The sequence below is a fragment of the Podarcis bocagei genome, assembly GCF_964188305.1.
Source record: "Podarcis bocagei genome assembly, chromosome: 6".
Lineage (NCBI taxonomy): Eukaryota > Metazoa > Chordata > Lepidosauria > Squamata > Lacertidae > Podarcis > Podarcis bocagei.
The window spans coordinates 88,267,863-88,289,880 of record NC_138130.1 but is presented as its reverse complement, the minus strand read 5'-3'; the positions used below and the strand labels follow the sequence as shown (position 1 = coordinate 88,289,880).

General features: G+C 43.0%; 1 protein-coding gene across 1 annotated transcript in view; it reads right to left on the bottom strand.

The window, feature by feature from the left end:
• Positions 1 to 22,018, bottom strand: part of LOC308588550 (uncharacterized protein) — a 49,349-nt gene that overhangs the window by 5,951 nt on the left and 21,380 nt on the right. The window contains exons 11-16 of the mRNA XM_081196959.1: positions 14,811 to 14,875; positions 13,039 to 13,170; positions 11,656 to 11,900; positions 10,259 to 10,407; positions 10,038 to 10,166; positions 7,997 to 8,158 (exon numbers count right to left, since the gene is read on the bottom strand). Coding sequence (XP_081053085.1) covers positions 7,997 to 8,158; positions 10,038 to 10,166; positions 10,259 to 10,407; positions 11,656 to 11,900; positions 13,039 to 13,170; positions 14,811 to 14,875 — 882 coding nt within the window. The remainder of the gene's footprint in view (positions 1 to 7,996; positions 8,159 to 10,037; positions 10,167 to 10,258; positions 10,408 to 11,655; positions 11,901 to 13,038; positions 13,171 to 14,810; positions 14,876 to 22,018) is intronic.

Genomic DNA, 22,018 nt, shown 5'->3' with positions numbered 1-22,018 from the left:
CGCGTCTCCAGCTCAGGCGGGGATTTCTTCCTTGCGGAGGATCCTGAGCTTCCCGGAGAAAATAGGGGTTCCACAGGGCGCCGTGGTCCCCTGAAAAGTGTCTGGAGGGTGTCCAGACACACAGGTTCCCGCAGAGCCACAACGCGGACCTCCTGGCCGTCAGGTAACTCCGTTTGCGGAGCGAAGAGTACGGCGGGGGGAGAAGCGGGCGGAGGGAAACCATGGCTGTCTCCGGGTAAGGCGAAGCCCCGTGCCTGTAGGAGAAGTGCTTGAATTCTCAAAAAGAAGAAACCCGAGCCTGAAAGGAAAGAAAGAACTTGGATACTATCAAAGGAAAGGCTGGGTAAATAAGGAAGCCGAAATGAGCACAACTCTTACCTAGAATCATTACGAACGCAAGGAATAGACAAAGCGGAGAGAAATGTGAGTGACGCTAGCGGACAAAGTTCTTCTCTCCCTTCTAACTTTCTTTCTTTGCACGGAGTGATACTAAGTAACCAATAGAAAAAGGAATTTAGAGGGAGAGCAAAGAGGCAATATTTTGTTACTTTTGGCTACTTCTCAGCCCTCCTGGGGACGGGGAAAGGAGCTGGAACTGAATCTTATTTGGGAAGTTTTGCACAACAGAGGTCTCCATTTCGTGAAAGTTTGGTCTCCATTTCGTGAGTTTGGTCTCCATTATAAGTTCTACGAATTACCAGCGAAAGGAGAAAGGGGATATCTTCTTTGTTAAGTTTGAATCTCCACCCTTGAGAACTTCAGTCAAGTTTAATAACTTTATAAAAGCCATTGTCTGTTGGGGATAAAACTAAAAAACTAAAAAAAGGAATTGTGGAGAAAATAAAAGAGAAGCTGTTCCTTTGCTGTTTCCTTTCTTTTTGCCGCTCCTCCATTAACTGGCTGTTAGACCCCTGGTGGATGGGTGAGAAATTATAATAGACGTCTTCTCCTCTCTTCTTTTTGTTTTGTTTTTTTGGCAGCTGGGAATTTTTGGGATTTAGCCCAATTGAGGGCAAGAAGATTAAGAAGTGGACTCAAAATAATTAATGGAATAGATAATTTCATAAGGAATAGCCCATTTGGGGGCAGGAAGAACCGAGCCGCTTGCTTATTAGAGCTAAAATAATGAAGTCTCTGGAAGGACTATAAATTATATATATATATTTTCCTTTTTCTTTTCTTTTTTCTTTTCTTTTTTTTCTCTCCCTTGACCTCCCTAGGTCCCTCGTTTGGATTGGTGGATTATTATATTTGGTGAAGTAGACTAATTGGTGATAACAAGAGGAGAAAAGGAGAATACCAAATCCTTATTTAATTCTATCTAAGACTACTCAACACATGCTACTATAAACTTATTAGTATATCTTTAAGGAATTGGAAGGTACTGATAGGCTTGTTACTGCCAGATATTGCTTTAAGTTTTGAAAAACATTGTAAAATTGTAAAATTGATTGCTGCGCCTCGACTGGGGAAGGTTAATTTTAAACATCGGAATAGGTTGTTGGCGTAACAAGATATATTTGTACAAAATGTCTCATGTACCAAAGAAAGGCGGGAACGGGGGGACACCAGTGGAAAGGAAGGGGTCCAAGCAAGAAACAGATTTTAGAGCTGAAATACTAAAGATGTTCGCAGAGATTAGACAAAGTGAAAAAAATCTGGAAACAAAAATTGAACAGGTAGATGCTAAGATTGGAAAAATGGATAAGAAAATAGATGAAACCGTTAGTGAACTGAAAGGACAAATTAAAGAGGTATCCAAAAGAACTCAAGTGTTAGAAGAAGGAATGAAAAGGACAAAATTGGAAATGAAGGAGTTAAAGCGTGAGGATGATAAAATTAGAGCAGGACTTCTAGAAACTAACAAAACACAAGAGGAAATGTGGGATGCGATCTCCATGAATGAACTTCGACAGCGGGAAGTTAATTTAAGATTCAGGGGGGTACCAGAGCATCAAGGTGAGAATATCAGGCAAAAACTGATAATAGAACTAGCACAATGGTTGGAGTTTCAGGTAGAGGAGATGGCGAGTACAATACAGAATGCCTTTAGATTAAAAGTGAAGACGACGAAGGCAAGGAAATTTCCAGGGGATTGTCTTATAGCTTTCAAAGATAGAGATATAAGGAGCGTGGTGCTTCAAAAAAATAGAGAGAAAAGATTATGTATTGATGGTAGCTACATAGTTATCTTTAAAGATATACCAATTAGACTGTTGAAACGGAGAGACCCCTATAAGCCACTGGCACAAATCTTTAAAAAAAACAATATAGAATTCAAATGGGAGTTCCCGGAAGGAATTTCATTTACTTATAAAAATAAGAGACATAGATTAACTAGCCCAGAAGAAATAGGTAAATTTCAAAGGAAGTATAAAGAGTTGTTAACGGAAGAGGAGGAAGAGGTCAGGGGGGCAGTGGGAGGGGTGGAGGTAAAAGGACTGAAAGATATGGAGGAGAGGAGGAAGGTGGGGGGAGGACTAGAGGAGGAGGGGGAAGAGGAGGAGGGGGAGGGAGGAGAGGAAGAAGAGGAAGAATTAAAAGAAAATTAACCAAAGAAAAAGATACTCCTAGAAATATATATATATAAAAAAGAGCAATATGGCATTAAAATTATGGAATTGGAATATAAATGGGCTGAATGATAAAAAAAAGGAATAAGGTGGAACAATTCCTAAGGAAAAAAAATTTAGATATTATATGCCTACAAGAAACACACGTGGCAAAAAGACATAGGAGAGTTTTAATAAATAGAAGACTTGGAAACGAATTCATATCTTCAGACAAAGGAAAGAAAAGAGGAGTAATCCTATATATAAAAAACAAAATAGAAGCCCACCAAATCTTTAAGGACGAAGAAGGAAGAATTATTGCTGTTCAAATTAATTGGCAAGGTGAAAAAATAATAATTGTTGGAATCTATGCACCTAACGGGAATAAAGCTGACTTTTTTAAGAACCTGGAGGAAAAATTGATGGAATATGTGGATCAAAAAATAATTATAATGGGAGACATGAATGGGGTGGTCTCAATTGAAATGGATAGACTGAGGGAGAGTGGATCAAAAGAAGGTAAATTACCTAAATCATTTTTCGAAATGATCCAAAACTGTAATTTGATAGATATATGGAGATTAAGACACCCACAGGAGAAACAATTTACATATCATTCAGAACCAAACCAATCTATGTCGAGAATTGATCAAATTTGGATTTCGAACGAGCTAACCTTAAGAATCCTCCAGGTAGAAATAGAACCAAGAGTAATTTCAGACCATAGCCCGATTAAACTGGAGATTAAAGGCTTCGAAGAAAGAACGTTTAGATGGAGGATGAATGATAGCCTTTTTGATGATCATAAATTTGTACAACAGGCACAGAAGAAAATGAAGGAATACTTTATGGATAACTGTAACAAAGGTACAAAAATGAGCATAGTTTGGGATGCAAGCAAGGCAGTGATGCGTGGACTTTATATACAACAAAATTCAATTAAAAGGAAGAATAGAGAGAAAGGAAAGAAAGAAATCTTAAAACAAATTATGGAATATGAGCAAAAATTAATTGAAAATCCGAACAATATGAAAGTTAGACAAAGTATCAAGGCCTTGCAAACTCAGTTTGCTATGATAATAAACAAGGAGGTGGAATGGAACATTAAAAGATTAAGACAAAAGGATTTTGAATTTGCAAATAAATCAGGAAAATGGTTGGCTTGGCAGACTAAGAAAAGGAAAGAACAAAGGATAATAAATAAAATTAGAGTGAAGGATGAGGAGATAACTAGCCCTAAAGGTATTAGGAAAGGATTTTTGGACTTTTACAGTCAATTGTATAGGAAGAAAGAAAAGAATAATATTAGGAAAATAGAGAGATATCTAAAAGAGAAAAAGGTGCAAAAGATTCCAATAGAAACAAGAGATAGGCTGAACGCCCCGATAGATGAAGAGGAAATTAAGGTGGTTATATCAGAGCTGAAAAATGGGAAGGCCCCAGGACCGGACGGCTTTACAGCAAGGTACTACAAAGAATTGAAATTAACTTTGATAACACCGTTGAAAGAAACAATGAATAATATTTTAAAGGAGAGGGAGATCCCAGAGACTTGGAAGGAAGCGTATATAACTTTCATTCCAAAAGAAGGTGTGGATTTAACACAAGTAAAGAATTATAGACCAATTTCTTTGCTAAATACCGATTATAAAATTTTTTCAGGAATAATAGCAAAGAGACTGAAAAAGGTTTTGCAAGGAATTATTCATGAAGATCAAACAGGTTTTCTCCCACGAAGACAGATGAGAGATAATGTGAGAAATATAATAAATATCTTGGAGTACCTGACAGCTAGTAATGAGAGAAGAGCAATGCTAATGTTTGTTGATGCCGAAAAGGCGTTCGACAATATATCATGGGACTTTATGTTAAAAAATATGGAATACATGGAGATGGGGAACGAGTTCTTTAATGGAATAAGGGCAATATATACGGAACAAAGGGCAAAACTGTTAGTAAACAATGTGATAACAGAAGAAATTAAAATATCAAAAGGCACTAGACAGGGATGCCCACTCTCGCCATTGCTGTTCATCATGGTTCTGGAGATTCTCCTGAATTCAATTAGAGAAAATAAAAAGATAAGGGGGGTGAGGTTAGGCCGTAATGAATACAAAGTCAGAGCCTTTGCGGACGATTTGGTTATAATGGTGGAGGACCCGATAGATAATGCAACTGAGGTGATAGAGGAAATTGAAAAATTTGGTGAGGTGGCTGGGTTTATGTTAAATAGGGGAAAGACAAAGATCTTAACAAAAAATATGGATCCAACAATGCGGGAGAGGTTACAACAACAAACAGGTATCGAAATTGTTAAAAAGGTTAAATACTTGGGTATTTGGATAACAACCAAAAATATCGACCTATTTCAAAACAATTATGTACCGGTATGGCATGGAATCAAGAAAGACTTGGAGAGTTGGGGAAGGTTAAAACTATCCTTCTGGGGCAGAATAGCAATGATCAAAATGAACGTGTTGCCAAAAATGATATTCTTATTTCAGATGATCCCAGTATTAAGAGGAGTGAAGATCTTTAAGGAATGGCAAAGATTGATATCAAGATACATCTGGCAGGGCAAAAAACCAAGAATTAAATATAAATTGTTGACGGATGTAAAGGAAAGAGGAGGATTTGCCCTGCCAGACTTGAGGTTGTATTACGAGGCATCATGTCTTTGCTGGGTGAAAGAATGGATAAAACTGAAAGACACAAAACTATTGGACTTAGAAGGATTTGATAATAGATTCGGGTGGCACGTGTATTTATGGGAAGAGAAAAAAAAGGGCCACAAATCATTTGGAAATCATATTTTCCGGAAATCGCTAATTGAAGTATGGGATAGATATAAAAATATATTAGAAAGGGGGGTCCCACATTGGCTCTCTCCAGTAGAGGCCATGGCAATTAAGAAAATCAATATGGAGAGTAATTGGGCAACGTATGGGGATTTGGTCATGAAAGAAGGCGATAAATGGAGAATAAAACCATATGAGCAAGTAAAAGAACACGTTAATGTTTGGTGGCAACATCTTCAGATAAGTGATATGTTTAAAAAGGAGATAAAAGATCGAAGATATAATGAAAAAGACTCAAAATTTCAAATAGAAATTATTAATAATGATTACAAGATAATATCTAAAATGTACAAAATTTTACTGGAATGGCAAACGATGGATGAAGAGGTGAAAGAGATGATGATTCACTGGGCAAGGGATCTGGGGTATAGTATAGAGTTAGAGGAATGGCAAAAAATATGGGTTGAAAACTTGAACTTCACGGCATGTATCACGTTGAAAGAAAACACTATGAAGATGGTATACAGATGGTATATGACACCGGTGAGGCTTGCAAAAATGTACAAAACTTGTAATAAATGTTGGAAGTGCAAAGAGAAGGAGGGCACATTTATGCACATGTGGTGGGAATGCAAAAAGGTAAAGGGGTTTTGGGAAATAATATATAGTGAGTTAAAGAAAATATTGAAGTATAACTTTGTAAAGAGACCAGAGTCTTTTTTGCTGGGAATAACTAGAAATGCAATAAATAAGAGGGACAAAAAACTTTTCCAATATGCAATAACGGCAGCGAGAACTCTGCTGGCTCAAAGATGGAAACAAGAAGAGACACCAACTTTGGAGGAATGGAGAGCAAAGTTAACGGATTATGCGGAACTGGACAAATTAACGGGAAAGATCAGATATCAAAAAGACCATAAGTTTTTGGAGGACTGGGGAAAATTTAGGGAGTATTTGGAAACTCTATGTGAGGATCATACAACGCTAGTGTGTTTTAAAGAAGCTTTGTGAAACAAATCAGAAATATTGCAAGAAAGAAAATGTAGATAGCAAATTCATTTAAAGGTGATATAATAATTAAGAAATGCGTAGGTAGAGAAATAATCACGGAAGATTACTAGGGGAATTGTGGGAGGTCCAATAAGTGAACTATGTGATGTGCAGATTGAATGTCTGGAGATTATAAGGAAAAACCTTTAATAAAAAATATTTGGAAAAAAAAATAAACTAAAAAAAAAAGCCTTTTGCTACAATGTAAGTAATTTTTTTGGGGGGGGGGCAAAGTGAGTCTCATTTTGATGCAACAAGGTATAATTCAGATGTGGGCCCAATCTATGCAAACCCTATTGAAATGAAGAGGACCTATGGCAAAACATCTCTGAATTGCATTCCATTTCCCTTGAAAGGTGCATCCATATTCCAGTAGGTTGTGGTCCACCCATCAGCTTTATTTATTTATTTATTTAAAATAGGTTCAACCACCCTTCATCAAAACATCCCAGGGGCGATCTACGGAAGGGTGAATGAAATAAACTCATGCAACATATAGATCCAATTTTAAACCATCACTGACCCCCCAAAATGGCAAAATTCAAGGTGTTTTTTTTAACCCCTCACAAAAAAACTATTTAAAAAAACAGAGCACAATTCCAAAACTCAAAAGCCTATGTGCCTACAAAAATCTTCATGCAGCACTGAGAAACTTGAGGTGTTGGCAGCAAATGTGCCCCCATGCCAGAAGTCATTCCCAAAAAAAAGTGGAAAAGGCCTTCTCCTTTGTAGAAGCACAACATCCAGACAGATGGATGGCCACCTGTCATGGATGCTTTCCCTGAGATTCCTGCATTGCGAAGGGTTGGATTAGATGGCCCTTGGGTCCCTTCCAGTGTGGTGTCGTGGTTAAGAGCGGAAGACTCGTAATCTGGTGAACCGGGTTCGCTTCCCCGCTCCTCCACATGCAACTGCTGGGTGACCTTGGGCTAGTCACACTTCTTTGAAGTCTCTCAGCCCCACTCACCTCACAGAGTGTTTGTTGTGGGGGAGGAAGGGAAAGGAGAATGTTAGCTGCTTTGAGACTCCTTAGGGTAGTGATAAAGCAGGATATCAAATCCAAACTCTTCTTCTTCTTCTTCTTCCAACTCTACAATTTTATGATTCTATTATTCTTCCCTCTTTTGCAGAGAGAATTATGTCACACTTTCACAAAGGAGAGCAGCAGTGCCTCTCCAGAAGACTGGCAGACAGGGATGGGGAACCTCAGTCCTGAAGGCCAAACACAGCCTTCCAGCCCACTCTTGGGACTCCCCCCCCCACAAGCTACACCCCTTCCAAGCCACCTCCTCTCTCCCTAGACCAGAACCTCCTCTGAGATTGCGTCACATCCTCCTTGAGCAACAGGGACTCATGCTTGCCAAGATGAGAAGATAGAGAGGACCAATTCTACTTCGCCAAGTGAAAATTTACATTCTTTCACCTCTGGCCACCCGGGCCATGCTGCCCCCCCCTCAAAGCTTGCCAAGAAGGAAATGTCGTCCTTGGAGTGGCAAATGTTCCCCACTCCCATCTTAAGGTATGGGCAGGCAAAACCAATTCCTTTGTTTAAGAACACACACGTTTCAACTTTATGGTGATTTCTCTTAGCCTTACCATAGAGGCTTTGGATGCCATCAATATCGTCCTGGTTGAGCTGAAATGTGCGGGGGTCCGAGTATGTGTAGGAGGGGTACATCAGTGCCCCCTGGTCGGTGGAGTGAGACAGACCCAGAGCATGTCCGATCTCATGGGCAGCGACGATGAACAAGTTGTGGCCTGAAAAGGAGGTCATGGTTCCATTAGGGGGGAAACTGGGAGAAAAAGGGTCAGAATATAGACTCCAGGCATGCTTTCACTAGGGGCTGCTGCTCAGAGGATGAGCATAGGCTCTGCATATCAGGGTTGCAGAATGTGACCCAGCCACTGTGGTCTAGTGGCTAGAGCAGTGCTTCCCAACCCTGGGGTCTCCAGCTTTTTCCAGACTGTTGTTTAGTCGTGTCCGACTCTTCGTGACCCCATGGACCAGAGCACGCCAGGCACTTCTGTCCTCCATTGCCTCCCGCAGTTTGATCAAACTCATGCTGGTAGCTTCAAGAACACCATCCAACCATCTCATTCTCTGTCGTCCCCTTCTCCTTGTGCCCTCCATCTTTCCCAACATCAGGGTCTTTTCCAGGGAGTCTTCTCTTCTCATGAGGTGGCCAAAGTATTGGAGCCTCAGCTTCACGATCTGTCCTTCCAGTGAGCGCTCAGGGCTGATTTCCTTCAGAATGGAGAGGTTTGATCTTCTTGCAGTCCATGGGACTCTCAAGAGTCTCCTCCAGCACCATAATTCAAAAGCATCAATTCTTCGGCGATCAACCTTCTTTATGGTCCAGCTCTCACTTCCATACATCACTACTGGGAAAACCATGGCTTTTACTATACGGACTATTTCCAGACTACAATTCCCATCATCTCTGATCCCTGGTCCTGCTAGCTAGAGATGATGGGAGTTGTAGTCCAAAACAGCTGGAGACCCAAGGTTGGGAAACTTCTGGGCTGGTGTCGGACCAGGACCTGGGAGACCAGGGTTCAAATGCCAGCTTGGCCAGGAAGCTCACTGATAGGCTGATGGGAGTTGGAGTGCTTGGGCCAGTCACTGCCTCTCACCCCAACCCAGGGTCACTTTGGGCATTACCAGTAAATGAGGAGGGGGAGATTCACGTAAAGCACCTTGAGCTCCTTGGAGAAAAATAAAGGAAGGAAGGAAGGAAGGAAGGAAGGAAGGAAGGAAGGAAGGAAGGAAGGGAAGGAAGGAAGGAAGGAAGGAAGGAAGGAAGGAAGGAAGGAAGGAAGGAAGGAAGGAAGGAAGGCCAAGCTACATTTAACATGTCTGGCTTCCCCCGTGAGGGGGGCACTGCTCAGGATTGGGACCACGACGCATAGAGATGCTTTTTGACCCTTTCCCTGCTCCACAGTCCTGATGAAAATCACCCCCACCCCCCTGCTATTTGGCAGAAGAGGGAATCTCCTGCTGCAAACTGCCCTATGATCTTCGGAGGAAGGGCGGTAGATGCATTTAATAAATCAAATCAAAAATATTGTGTTTGGTCCAAAGGAAAATTCAATTGTAGGGCAGTTAACAGGGAGGAAATATTCATCAGAATGCCGGGGGTGGGATGGGGCAAGTGGGAAACTTTAATTTCCAGCATGTCCTAGCGCTAATCCTGATATCCTCCTGGGGTTTTTAGGCAGAAGAGAAAGCCAAGTCCTGCACACGTTACATTCACGAATGCATTTAACATTGTGTGTAATTTAGCCTTAAGTCCTATTGGGATGTGAATTAGTGTGGCTAAGTCCCTTTTGCATTGCTTTCAATGGGGCTCTCACTGCTGCGGATAGATAAGCTGCACAGGAGGGAAAGGGCTGGTCTAGAGCCTCCCTGAATCTCCTCAATGGTCACACTCTCATTCATAGAAATGCTTTATGTAGTGAAGAGTTCAGAATGAGGACACACTGTGCTCTGGAAGGATATAATCTGTTCTGCCAATCACCTTTGCCTGCCTTCGGGGACCTAGCATAAACCAGCTGCTTATATCCTTGCGTCACCTATGCGCTGCGTTGTCTTTTTATACAGTTCAGTGCTGAGAAAGGAAGTGTTGTAAAATGGTACCTTGTGGGCCCCCTGCGGTCCAGGTTTCATCCTCATCAAAATGGACATCTCCTCCAATGTTGCTCCCTGGCTGAAATGCATGTGCCAGTGTCCCACCAGGCCCATCGAAAGGAGAATTATCATAGTGGTCTGAATATAAAACAATACATCATCATCATCATCATCATCATCATTATTAAAATTGGACATATGGTGACTTTGTTCTTGCACTGTAGGGTTACCTCCACGTTGAAAAGAGAGCTCTATATCTGCCACTTTATCCGTGACTCTTTTGAATTCCAAGGGTGCTGCCTTGCTCCAAACTTTAAATGCTGCCTCGATTGCCTTCTCCACATAGAATTCGTGCATATCTGGAGTATAGCTTACAATCCTTTCAAAACAAACAAACAAAAAAAGGCCCAAGGTCATTCCTTTAGGCCAGTGTTTCCCAAATGTGGGTCTCCAGCTGCTAGCTAGGGATGATGGGAGTTGTAGTCCAAAAACAGCTGGAGACCCAAGTTTGGGAAGCACTGCTTAGGCAACCAGAACATAGAATGAAACAGTATGTGGGACAGACAGACCACAATCCCCAGCGGTGGAGGCTTTCCCCAACCAGGTGCCATCCAGTGGTTTCGGATTACAACTCCCATCACCCCTGATCATGCTGTCTGGTACTGATGGGAATTGGAGTCCAGCCACATCTGGAGGGCATCAGATTGGGGAAGGCTGGTGTAGAGACACATTTGAATATGTCTTTCCATTTGACTTGTACATCAAAAGAAAGCAAAGCAAATACAAATAGCAGCCCAGTGGATGAGTCAAGCAAGTGGAGTCTGGTTATACACACACACACACACACACACACACACACACACACACACATTAAGTGCAAAGACATGCCTGTCTACTTTGGCCCTAAGACAGGCGTGTCTTTGCACCTAATGTGCACACTTTAAAGAAAAAAGAAAAGATTTATCACCTGAGTCTGCTAATTGCATATACTAGGGACATGCAATGAAAACAAGAGCCACCTTGTATCTATACCTGTAGCCTTTGGAAGCATCCCAATCTTTTTTCAAATCCACTCTGTGTCATTTAGATTTGACTCATTATTTGGAACCCAACTCGATCTGTTAATCTGAAGGAGTTTTGTCCCCACTGACTGCAGTGATGCATCTAAGAATGGCTGTAACCTTCCCTCGCTTTTCACACAAGTGGATGAAATCTGCAGGCAGCAGAGTCCAAATCTCCCTGATTTGCTGTGTGAGGGAGGGTACATGCACATCCCTAACACACACACCCCGCTCTCAATTGCAGTGGTAGTGTGAGTGAGTGTGTACTTTCATGTATTCACACTGTTTTTGCGGGGGTGTGTGTGGGTGTGGGTGTGTATGTAAGCCTCGTTGCACAGCTCTCACAACCATGGCCATGGGCTATCATCCTAATACATGTGCTGCAATGGTTCTATGAAAAATCAGGTCTTGCTGAGCCCAGTGAAATCTATAACCTTAGGCATGCTGAGCTCTGCATAGAACAGTAGGCAGGAAGTCCTAAGTTTACTCCTGAGCAAGTACATTGAGGACTGGAGCATTTCCTTATTGAAGCTGCCCACTCCTAAGGGAAACTCACAAACCTTTACCTGTATGTGATGTTCTTCCTGTCCCATTTGGGCTCCCCTGGGTTGAGGGTGAATTGCTCCACATCAGGGACGCCACACCTGTCCCTTTTCATCATTGCTATTGTTTCGGCATCAATCTTCCCGGTCACTCGTAGCCCATGAAATTTTTGCATTTTCTTGAGCTTTTCTGTTACAGCGACATCATCATCCATATTGATTGTGGCCACGGCCTCACCTTCAGGGCTGTAGAATTTACTTAAATAGGACTGCCGGGGGGAAACAGAGAAAAGGAGGGAGGGAAGGAGGGAAGGAGGGAAGGAGGGATGGGTGGATGGAGAGAGATGCTTTTAGACCCTTTGTGTTTCCAATGTGAGATAAAAATGTGAGATAAACAGAGTGGAAGTAATTAATATTCAGCAGCCAATTCAGTCAGGTTGTAGATGTGGAATGGGAGTGACACACAATCTTGGCCTTTTATGCAGACAACAGAATATTTCCTGATATCACTGGCACATTGTCCTACCTTTTAAGCTCAGAGATTTAGTTTTTAAATGCACAGTGAAAATCCAAGCCAGCTAAATAGGTATGACTCTTAGAATCAACCAATACCTGACTTTTCCAAGTAGTATGTTGATGATGGGAGTGTCAGATGCTGTGTAGTGTGTGTGTGTGTGTGTGTGTGTGTGTGTGTGTGTGTGTGTGCACTCTACTATTGTGGGTGCTGCAAACCCACCCAAATAGGTGACAAATCACTGCCAGTGGTCCTTCTGCTGGTGCAACCAATGACAAGGCCCCCAAATCCCTGATGTCTATCATAAGCATTAGGGGAGGGTTGGATGTAAGGGTAAAATGCCCCCATCACTGGAGGAATGTGAGTTGGCAATCTGTCAGGGATGCTGTTGTTGCATCTGGCACTCCAGATTGAGCAGCGGGTGGTCTAGATGACTGTCAAGACCCCCTTCCAGCTCTATGATTCCATGCACAGAGAGGAAACCATGTGCATATTGTCCTGAAAGCCTTAGAAGAAGGGCTAGATTCGAACATAAGAAGAGTTTGGATTTGATATCCTGCTTTATCACTACCCGAAGGAGTCTCAAAGCGGCTAACATTCTCCTTTCCCTTCTTCCCCACAACAAACACTCTGTGAGGTGAGTGGGGCTGAGAGACTTCAGAGAAGTGTGACCAGCCCAAGGTCACCCAGCAGCTGCATGTGGAGGAGCGGAGAAGCGAACCCGGTTCACCAGATTACGAGTCTATCGCTCTTAACCACTATACCACACTGGCCCTCAATAAAATAGGAGCGCCAAAGAGCCCTCCTTTTTTAATTAGTCCTGGCACGACAACAAGAAGCAATAGCACAGAAAAGTGTTTTTGCTCAATGAAACTTTCAAAGTGAATATTTACCTTAACAAGCCTGGTGTTCTCATCCTCGTTGCCTTGATCCAGTAAAGCAGCAAAAGTGGAAGATATAATGATGAGCAGCAGGAATGGAAGAACAAGTAGATTCTTCATCCTTACAGCCGTGGTGGTGTCTGCCTATAGAGAAAATTGTTTCCCTTTGTTTGTTTGTATTATTAGCGGGATCTCCCCGATTTATATAGCAGTTCACAACTTCCCTCTGCTCTGACTCATCGTCTGCTACAACATCCTCTGATTAGCAACCGGAGAAGGGCTCATCATTGAGCAATGGTACCATCATGGCTTTTTTCACAATGCCTTAGACTGGGTAATTTAAAAAAAAATTTAAAAAGAAAAGGGAAGATGTTTTGCTCAGTGTCAGAACATGCTGTGATGATCAGATATTTCTGTTGCATTTTACTCCTCATTTTTCCGGCCAAGGTCATTTCGTCTCTTTCTGCATCAGTTTGCATTAAAAAAAAAAGAGGTCACCACAGATATTTGACTGCATTTTAACCAACATTTTTCCTAATATGGTTCCTAACATAATGCACGTTTGCCCATTATGTTCATTGCTGGTGCATATCACACTTTGACAATGCATTTTTGTGTAGGTTTTCATTGTTGGAGAAACTGCATTGAAGAATTCGGACGAGTGCAGATTTGAAAAAACCCAGTTGCATTTCAGTTTCAGGAGGCATGAATTAGATAAATCCGGGTTAAATTCCCCATCCCCCATAGGAAAGTTTAATGACAGGAATGGGCATGCCTCATCTCTCATCTTTGACACAGGGCCGGCACATCCGTGAGGCAAGGTGAAGCAGCAGCCTCAGGCGGCAGGCTCCACAGCGGCAGCCAATCCAGCCTCCAAGGAATGCTTTGGAGCTCCTGCTCCTGCTGCCGCTGTGGTAGCAGCAATGGCTTTGGTGCACCCATAGCCATGTTCAAATATATAAAAGGATGTCACATAGAGGAGGGAGAAATGTTGTTTTCTGCTGCTCCAGAGAAGCGGACACGGAGCAATGGATCCAAACTACAAGAAAGAAGATTCCACCTAAACATTAGGAAGAACTTCCTGACAGTAAGAGCTGTTCGACAGTGGAATTTGCTGCCAAGGAGTGTGGTGGAGTCTCCTTCTTTGGAGGTCTTTAAGCAGAGGTTTGACAACCATATGTCAGGAGTGCTCTGATGGTGTTTCCTGCTTGGCAGGGGGTTGGACTCGATGGCCCTTGTGGTCTCTTCCAACTCTATGATTCTATGATTCTATGATTCTATGATTCTACCCCTTGGAGGTTGGATATGCTGCCTGCTCAGCAGTCCCACCAATGCCATGTCTACAGAGGCCTCGTGGTGAATGGGAGATGCTGCTGGTCTAATCCCATCCCAAGGGAGGAAGTGGGGTGGGGGACTGACCTCTGGAGTCTCGTGGGGTCTGTATCCACACATTATGATCCAGAGTGGGGCTCTTTCCCCTCCACAGCAGCCTTTGATTCCCACTGCAACCACCTGGTCACTGGCGGAGGAAGAGGAGTGTGGGGGGAGCACACCAACCCCGGCAGCGCAATCCCAGTGGGGTGCCATCGCAGCATGACACGCCCACGGGATGCATGACACGCCCCTGCAGGCGGCACGCCCCACCCTGGGATGCGCACCAGCCCCACCCCCGCCTGCTCTCCGCCCCCTGGTGCCGAAGCATGATGCTCCGCCACTGCATCTGGTAAAGTTGATTTGATTCCACCCCTTGTTCCTGATGTGGATCTTTCCTGGGGAGCCCACACCATTTTGTGGGTAGCCTCAGGTGTCAAAATGTCCTGGGCCAGCCCTGCTTTAACATGCTTGCTTTCTATGTGCAGAGAAAGCAAGAAGCATTAATGCATATGATCTGGCTGCAACTGCGGCCTGCAACAAAACGCTGCTGTGCCGAGGCGTCCTTCATGATATTCCCTTATTCCTTATGACTGTTCTACAGTGGTACCTCAGATTAAGTACTTAATTCGTTCCGGAGGTCCGTTCTTAGCCTGAAACTGTTCTTAACCCGAAGCACCATTTTAGCTAATGGGGCCTCCCGCTGCTGCTGTGCGATTTCTGTTCTCATCCTGTAGCAAAGTTCTTAACCCGAGGTACTATTTCTGGGTTAGCGGAGTCTGTAACCTGAAGGGCCTGTAACCCGAGGTACCACTGTATTCAGTAAGCATGCTCAGTCTGCAGTGGGCTATTTTGAAGTTTTCCCCACCAGTTTTCTTTTCCTTAAAAAAAACTTTGTAAATATATACAAGATGCTTGGCATTCTCCTAAATCTTCAGAAGCCTCCTTTGTGTGGGGTTGTGCAATTTTGCCTACGTAAGCAACACCACCCATGGCTGAAGAGCAGAACTAAAGGGGATGTTTAACTAGATAGGGACAAGCAGTGGAATGTGGCTGTAGGGAGATATTCTAAGGGGCACTTAAGGACATGACTTATTACTGTTCCGTTTTTCATTCTAGTATAAAAATATACGTATGAGAGAAGATAAGAACACCACCCCCTTTAAAATATTGGGCTGTATCCAATGCTAATCCTACTTGGAGTACATAGAAACAGAAAGAACTCTACAAACAAAGGAATAAATGTACAGTGGTACCTCGGGTTAAGTACTTTATTCGTTCCGGAGGTCCGTTCTTAACCTGAAACTGTTCTTAACCTGAAGCACCACTTTAGCTAATGGGGCCTCCCACTGCTGCCACTGCGCTGCCAGAGCACGATTTCTGTTCTCATCCTGAAGCAAAGTTCTTAACCTGAAGCACTATTTTTGGGTTAGCGGAGTCTGTAACCTGTAGTGTGTGTAACCTGAAGCGTATGTAACCCAAGGTACCACTGTACTGGCAAAATGAGTGGCAAAAGATGGATGTTTTTCATTCTTTCAGCACATCCAAGGTGAATGTGATTAGCCTCGCTCTGGGCGCTACTTAGGTGTGGGGTGACTTGGTCTGGCAGAGTGGGGCCCAGAGAGTTGTGAGGAGGCTCAGTTGTACCTCCTCTGTTGGCTTCTCTTGTGGGGTGGCATTTTCTGCAAGATCTTGTGAGAGGAGGGAGGCGTGAGGCCTCTAAAATGCCTCATCCATGTGGCATCCCAACCATTCCCCCTCAGTGTTAGAGCCTCACTGGGCTATTTGTAGTCAGAGCTGGAAAATATTTTTCTCTCCAAACCTTAATTGGTCCCTTAGTCCCAATTGGTTGAGCTTCTTTTGGGCAAAGTTCTTGAGCTTTTTTTTGCAAAACTGCTTCCAACACTGCCTTCACACTGCCAGCTATATCCAGGAAATTCCTTTAGGCGGGTTTGTAAAGGCTGCCCCCCAAGGGACCTGACGGAAGGATTGACCATAGCATGCCCTAAGCTTGAATCTCTCACCCTGATCACCCAGTGAGACCCTGGACACCTGACTTGCACCATACCAATACTCAGCACTGGCTGATTTCCATGAAAGGGGTTTGGGGCACTTCTGAACCCTAGCAGAGGGCCATTCCATCAGCAAGGGTGGGTGGATTGTGAAACAGAATCCTTGCCCCATTGCCATGCCAGCCCTGCTTTCCAATGAAGACAATCAAGATTTCCCTGAGTCTTAGGGCCACAGATTGCACCTGCCTGGGCAATGGAGCCTGGTGCAAAAGTAATAATAAAAGAAGCAGACACTATCCTGTCACCAGTAATTTTAAAAAGTATTTTCTTGAACAGGCAGATCTGAACTAGTTTCAACACAGAAAATTACGAATGCATGTTTTAGCACTTGGGTGCTATTCCGCCGAAATGTCTGAAAACGTGGGTGAGCAAACAATGTCATGCATCATCTTTGAACACCCAAGAAAACTATTAATTGGAAGTTTTATCCGTCCAGACAGTTGCACCATCCCAAACAATTATTTCATTACAAGAGTCACAGTGGACCAGCCTTGCTCAGTGGGAGAAATAAGATGTAACCTTGTAATAGAAAGAGACTTAAATGAAAGGAAGTGGGGAGAGTTTTCTTCCAACAAATTGTATTTGGACAGCCAAGCCAAGCCACCGCTGTGCAGATGTAGCTGTTAGGAAGATTATGATGATGAAAAGTTACCTCACCAGTACATTTACCAATTAAAGGTGAAGCTGCAGAAACACGTTTGGTTTTAAACTGGTTTGTTCTTAGGATATATATTTGTTATTCTACCCCATTCATTTCAGTGCAAGATGGCAGGGAGAGTTCCCAGATTTGTTTCGGGTCCAAATCTGGTGATTCGGAGCTGCCTTGACCTAGGAGCAGGGCCATTTTCAACCGGAACTTGCCAGAGCCCAGTTCTGGCACCTCTCAGGTGGGCGCTATTGCCATTCTAAGAGAATGGGGGAGTTGTTTATGGTGAGTTCTGGCACCTCCCCCCCCCTAGAAAAATAGCATTGCCCAGGAGTGACACAACCTGAATCTGGGCCCCAAATTGAACCAGGGACCTTCCACAGTGTCTAATTAAGATTTTAAATGTCTCTTTCTCTGAATGCAAGTTTAATCAGGGTTTCCTTCTCTCCCTGCCCTTGCCAACTCTCCAGTTGGACCTGATCTGACCTGCTGCAACCGATTCTGGGTGAATCTTGAGTTGACCTGACTTGAGAGAGCCAGTGTGGTGTAGTGGTTAAGAGCGGTAGTCTCGTAATCTGGGGAACCGGGTTTGCGTCTCCGCTCGTCCACATGCAGCTGCTGGGTGACCTTGGGCTAGTCACACTTCTTTCAAGTCTCTCAGCCCCACTCACCTCACAGAGTGTTTGTTGTGGGGGCGGAAGGGAAAGGAGAATGTTAGCCGCTTTGAGACTCCTTCTTCGGGTAGTGATAAAGCGGGATATGAAATCCAAACTCTTATTATTATTATTATTTTAATTTTTTGATGCAAATCTTGATAGGTAGCTTTTGTTCTTGGTTGACATCCTGTATGCCAGAGATGGGGAATCTGTGGTCCACCAGACATTGCCATCAGCTGTCAGCCCCCACTAGCGTAGCCAGTGGCGGTTGGAGCTGATGGGAGACCACAGCATCTGGGGGGCAGCATGTTGGCTTTCCCCTGTTTTATTTTAAGGACTCTTCTCCTGTGTCTGCCCTGAAGAGCACCAGCTGCAACGCAGGCATGTGTCCACAAGCGAAGGTGGGAGGGAATTTCAATTCAGTTCTCACTTAAAAGAGCACTCATCCAGTGACCTGTGAAGTGGACCTTTTAACTAGAGTAGGCAAGAATATATGAAGAGTTACAGGAGGCCTTGCATAGCCATCTACCCCAGCCCCCTGAATGATGAAGGAAATCCAGAAGAATGTAGAAGGAAATCCAGATCTAGAGCATCTTCTAGTGCAGTTTCTCCTTGAAAACTTGTAATGAGGGACAGTCCATCAGCCTTCTGGGTAGGAGTGGGGAAGAACTTCGATTCAGTCTTTCAAATTTGCACTTTCCAAAACAACACACAAACTGAAACACAGCCATCCATTGAACTTTGCACTTATCTGAATTTTGCAATGTAGTTCTCCAGCCAAATAGCTTGTATAGTGGTACCTCGGGTTAAATATGCTTCAGGTTACATACACTTCAGGTTACAGGCTCCGCTAACCCAGAAATATTACCTCAGGTTAAGAACTTTGCTTCAGGATGAGAACTTAATCGTGCAGGAGCAGCGCAGTGGCAGCGGAAGGCCCCATTAGCTAAAGTGGTACTTCAGGTTAAGAACAGTTTCAGGTTAAGAACGGACCTCTGGAACGAATTAAATACTTAACCCGAGGTACTACTGTACAACTGTGCTAGGGTGCATAAAAATTAAGGTATTAGTGGAAATAACATCTAAAATGCACTGTACTAGGTGAAATTGCTTGTGAAACTGTGTATATATATTTTTTCCCAAAACTGTGTATAAATATGTGTTTATTAGGTAAAATTGGTACTAAGATGCTGATTAATTTTTACAAGGATTTTTGTTTAAAAAGCGGATTGCTGCTGGAATGTGGATAACTGAATTTAAGACTGGAAAAAATAAGAAGAAAACTGAGAGAACTGGAATTGACAGATCCTTCCATTCCTATCACCAATTACTCTTCTTTTACCAGTTAAAACTATGGAAATTATTGTATTGCTGTTATTCCCTCCATTTAAAAAGCCCCTCTGTGGAAGCAACAATCGCTGATCTTGAAATCAAGAGGCATGGTTGTTAGAGTATAATGAGACAGTTGAAATGTTGCTTGATGCAGGAAATTAGACAGTTGGAAAACTAATGAAAGACAGATACTTTGGCAAAGACAGCTTTCAGGATTTGGGGAGCATTCAAGCAACATTTGCCTTTTACAAAATAGCACCATCTTTTTGAAGAAAAGAAAAAATCACACCCAGAAATTATATCCCCACAGATTGATGTCTCCTTTATTTAGAAAACTGTTTGCGTGGCTGTTTTTCCAGACAACATTTTGCTCCGTTCCAAGAGCTCAACTTTCCTCCAAGTTAGAGAATGAAAAGTTAGGCTCCAAACCCATGCCTCTGCAGTAACTCAAGGATAAAACAACATTTCTTGGTGAGCAGCTAAAATATAATTGATCACACCATCCAATATATTATTTCCGTCTTTTTCCTAGGCTAGCATGGCTTTCTTTAAAAAGCTTTGATTTCTGCTATCAGACTTGGAAAAGCTTGTCACCCATAAAGATAGTTTGTAGAAATACGTATGTAAATTTAATTGCTTTCCTATGTCATGAAGACCATTCAACATATGTGGGGATCTTCATTGGTCTTCTGCTGAAATTATAGTGCATTTTACCTAATAGGTAATTGGGGGAAATGATTTCAGAATACTTAGAGATTACACTTTATCTATGCTGTTGAGTACTTAGTGCCCTCTAAATGATGTGATCTATAAGAAGAGTTTGGATTTGATATCCCGCTTTATCACTACCCGAAGGAGTCTCAAAGCCGCTAACATTCTCCTTTCCCTTCCTCCCCCACAACAAACACTCTGTGAGGTGAGTGAGGCTGAGAGACTTCAAAGAAGTGTGACTGGCCCAAGGTCACCCAGCAGTTGCATGTGGAGGAGCGGGGAAGTGAACCCGGTTCCCCAGATTACGAATTTACCGCTCTTAACCACTACACCACACTGGCTCTCACTTAACATCCTTGTTAATCCTTGATTTAGGAACTGACCTGGACCCTGCAATCATCATTAGAGGCCCTTCTTTGCCTGCCTCCTCCACAAATGCTCTGGAGGTGGCAATATGGGAATGGGTCTTTTCTGCAGTCGCTCCCTGTTTGTGGAATGCCCTCCCCAGGGAGGCTCGCCTGGCACGTTCATTACATATTTTTAGGCACTAGGCAAAAACATTCCTCTTCTCCCAGGCCTTTTTGCTGATTAAACAATTTATGGCTTTTTAAAGTTGCAGGGGGATATTGTTTTGGTGTTATGTATTTTTGTGTTTTTATATTGTAAACTGCTCTGTGATCCTCAGGTGAAGGGTGGTAAAGAAATTGAATAAATAATAATTAATTACCATCTAGTCTAATGCAGAAATCACAGCTAAGGATAAGTCAAGCCACCAGCAATCTCTCTCCTCCAAATGTTTTATCAGATCTGATCTATGGCAAATAATGTATCTATATATTTTGGTATACTGCTTAGAAGTTGTTGGTTGCTTTTTTAAAAAACAACAACCCAATCAAGCGTTGTATAAATTTTGTATAAATAAATATTCATATTTTAACTCTGCCTTTCTGCTAGTGAGTTCAGGATCTGCCCTGTTTATCCTCAAAACCACCCTGTGGAGTAGGTCAGGCTGAAAGATAGTGACAGGTCCCAAATCAGCAGTAAACTTTGGGTAGTGGTACCTCGGGTTACAGACACTTCAGGTTACAAATACTTCAGGTTACAGACTCTGCTAACCCAAAAATAGTACCTCAGGTTAAGAACTTTGCTTCAGGATGAGAACAGAAATTGCGTGGCGGCAGCGGGAGGCCCCATTAGCTAAAGTGGTACCTCAGGTTAAGAACAGTTTCAGGTTAAGAACGGACTTCCGGAATGAATTAAGTTCTTAACCTGAGGTACCACTGTACATCTAAACTGTTGGTGTTTAGTGGGATTCAGGCACATACAGTACTAGGAAATGTTGGTTTGTATCAAGACATTCTGTGCCATCACAAATCCACTTTTTAAAAAAGCAACAGACATTTTGTGGTTAGGCAAGAGATGGGGCAATGCATTGAAAAGTGTGGGAAGAAGCAGTGATTAACAGGAAATGTACCAACACCCTCAAGTAATTCAGGATGCATGTTCATTGCCACATAATGTCCCTGCAAAAGCAATCAGAGCAAATGCTCAATGAACTCTGAATATAATCTTACCTCTGCACAAGTTTTGTGTAAGCAAATCAGGGTGAATGTTCAATTGATTGGTTATCTGCAGGAGCCCTTTGTGGCTGAAGGGAGATTTGAACCCAGGTCACCCTGGGTACAGCATCCCCATTACTGGACCACACAAGGACTATATAAACACAGCTTCCCCCAGACTTCTTCATCAGTCATTAAAACCATAAATGAGGGTGACAAATTTCTGCAAGTATCCTGATTTATTTCATCACTTTTCCTCTGAGCAATAACGAGAGGAACGGATGCCTAGGAGCAGCCATGACAACCTTGTGTTTAAATTTCTGGGACCAAGCAGAAGTAGATGATTATGTATGTTCACATCATGGCCTTGAATACCCTCCATTTCCCCAAAAAGCTCTTTAAATCCCCTCTTCGTTCAGTGACACTTTATGAATCAATAAAAATAGGTCTACGTGCACTGGAACACACCCCGCTGTTGTTCTCTGACTCAACAAAAAATCCCCCCCCCCTTACTATATGCAAGGGGCGGGGAGAGAACTTTGTAAAAGCCAGGGGCCAATTTTCCTTCTGTGCAACCTTCTTGGGGCCACCTGCCAGTAGAGCAGGGTTTCCCAAACGTGGGTCTCCAGTGGGTTTTGGACTACA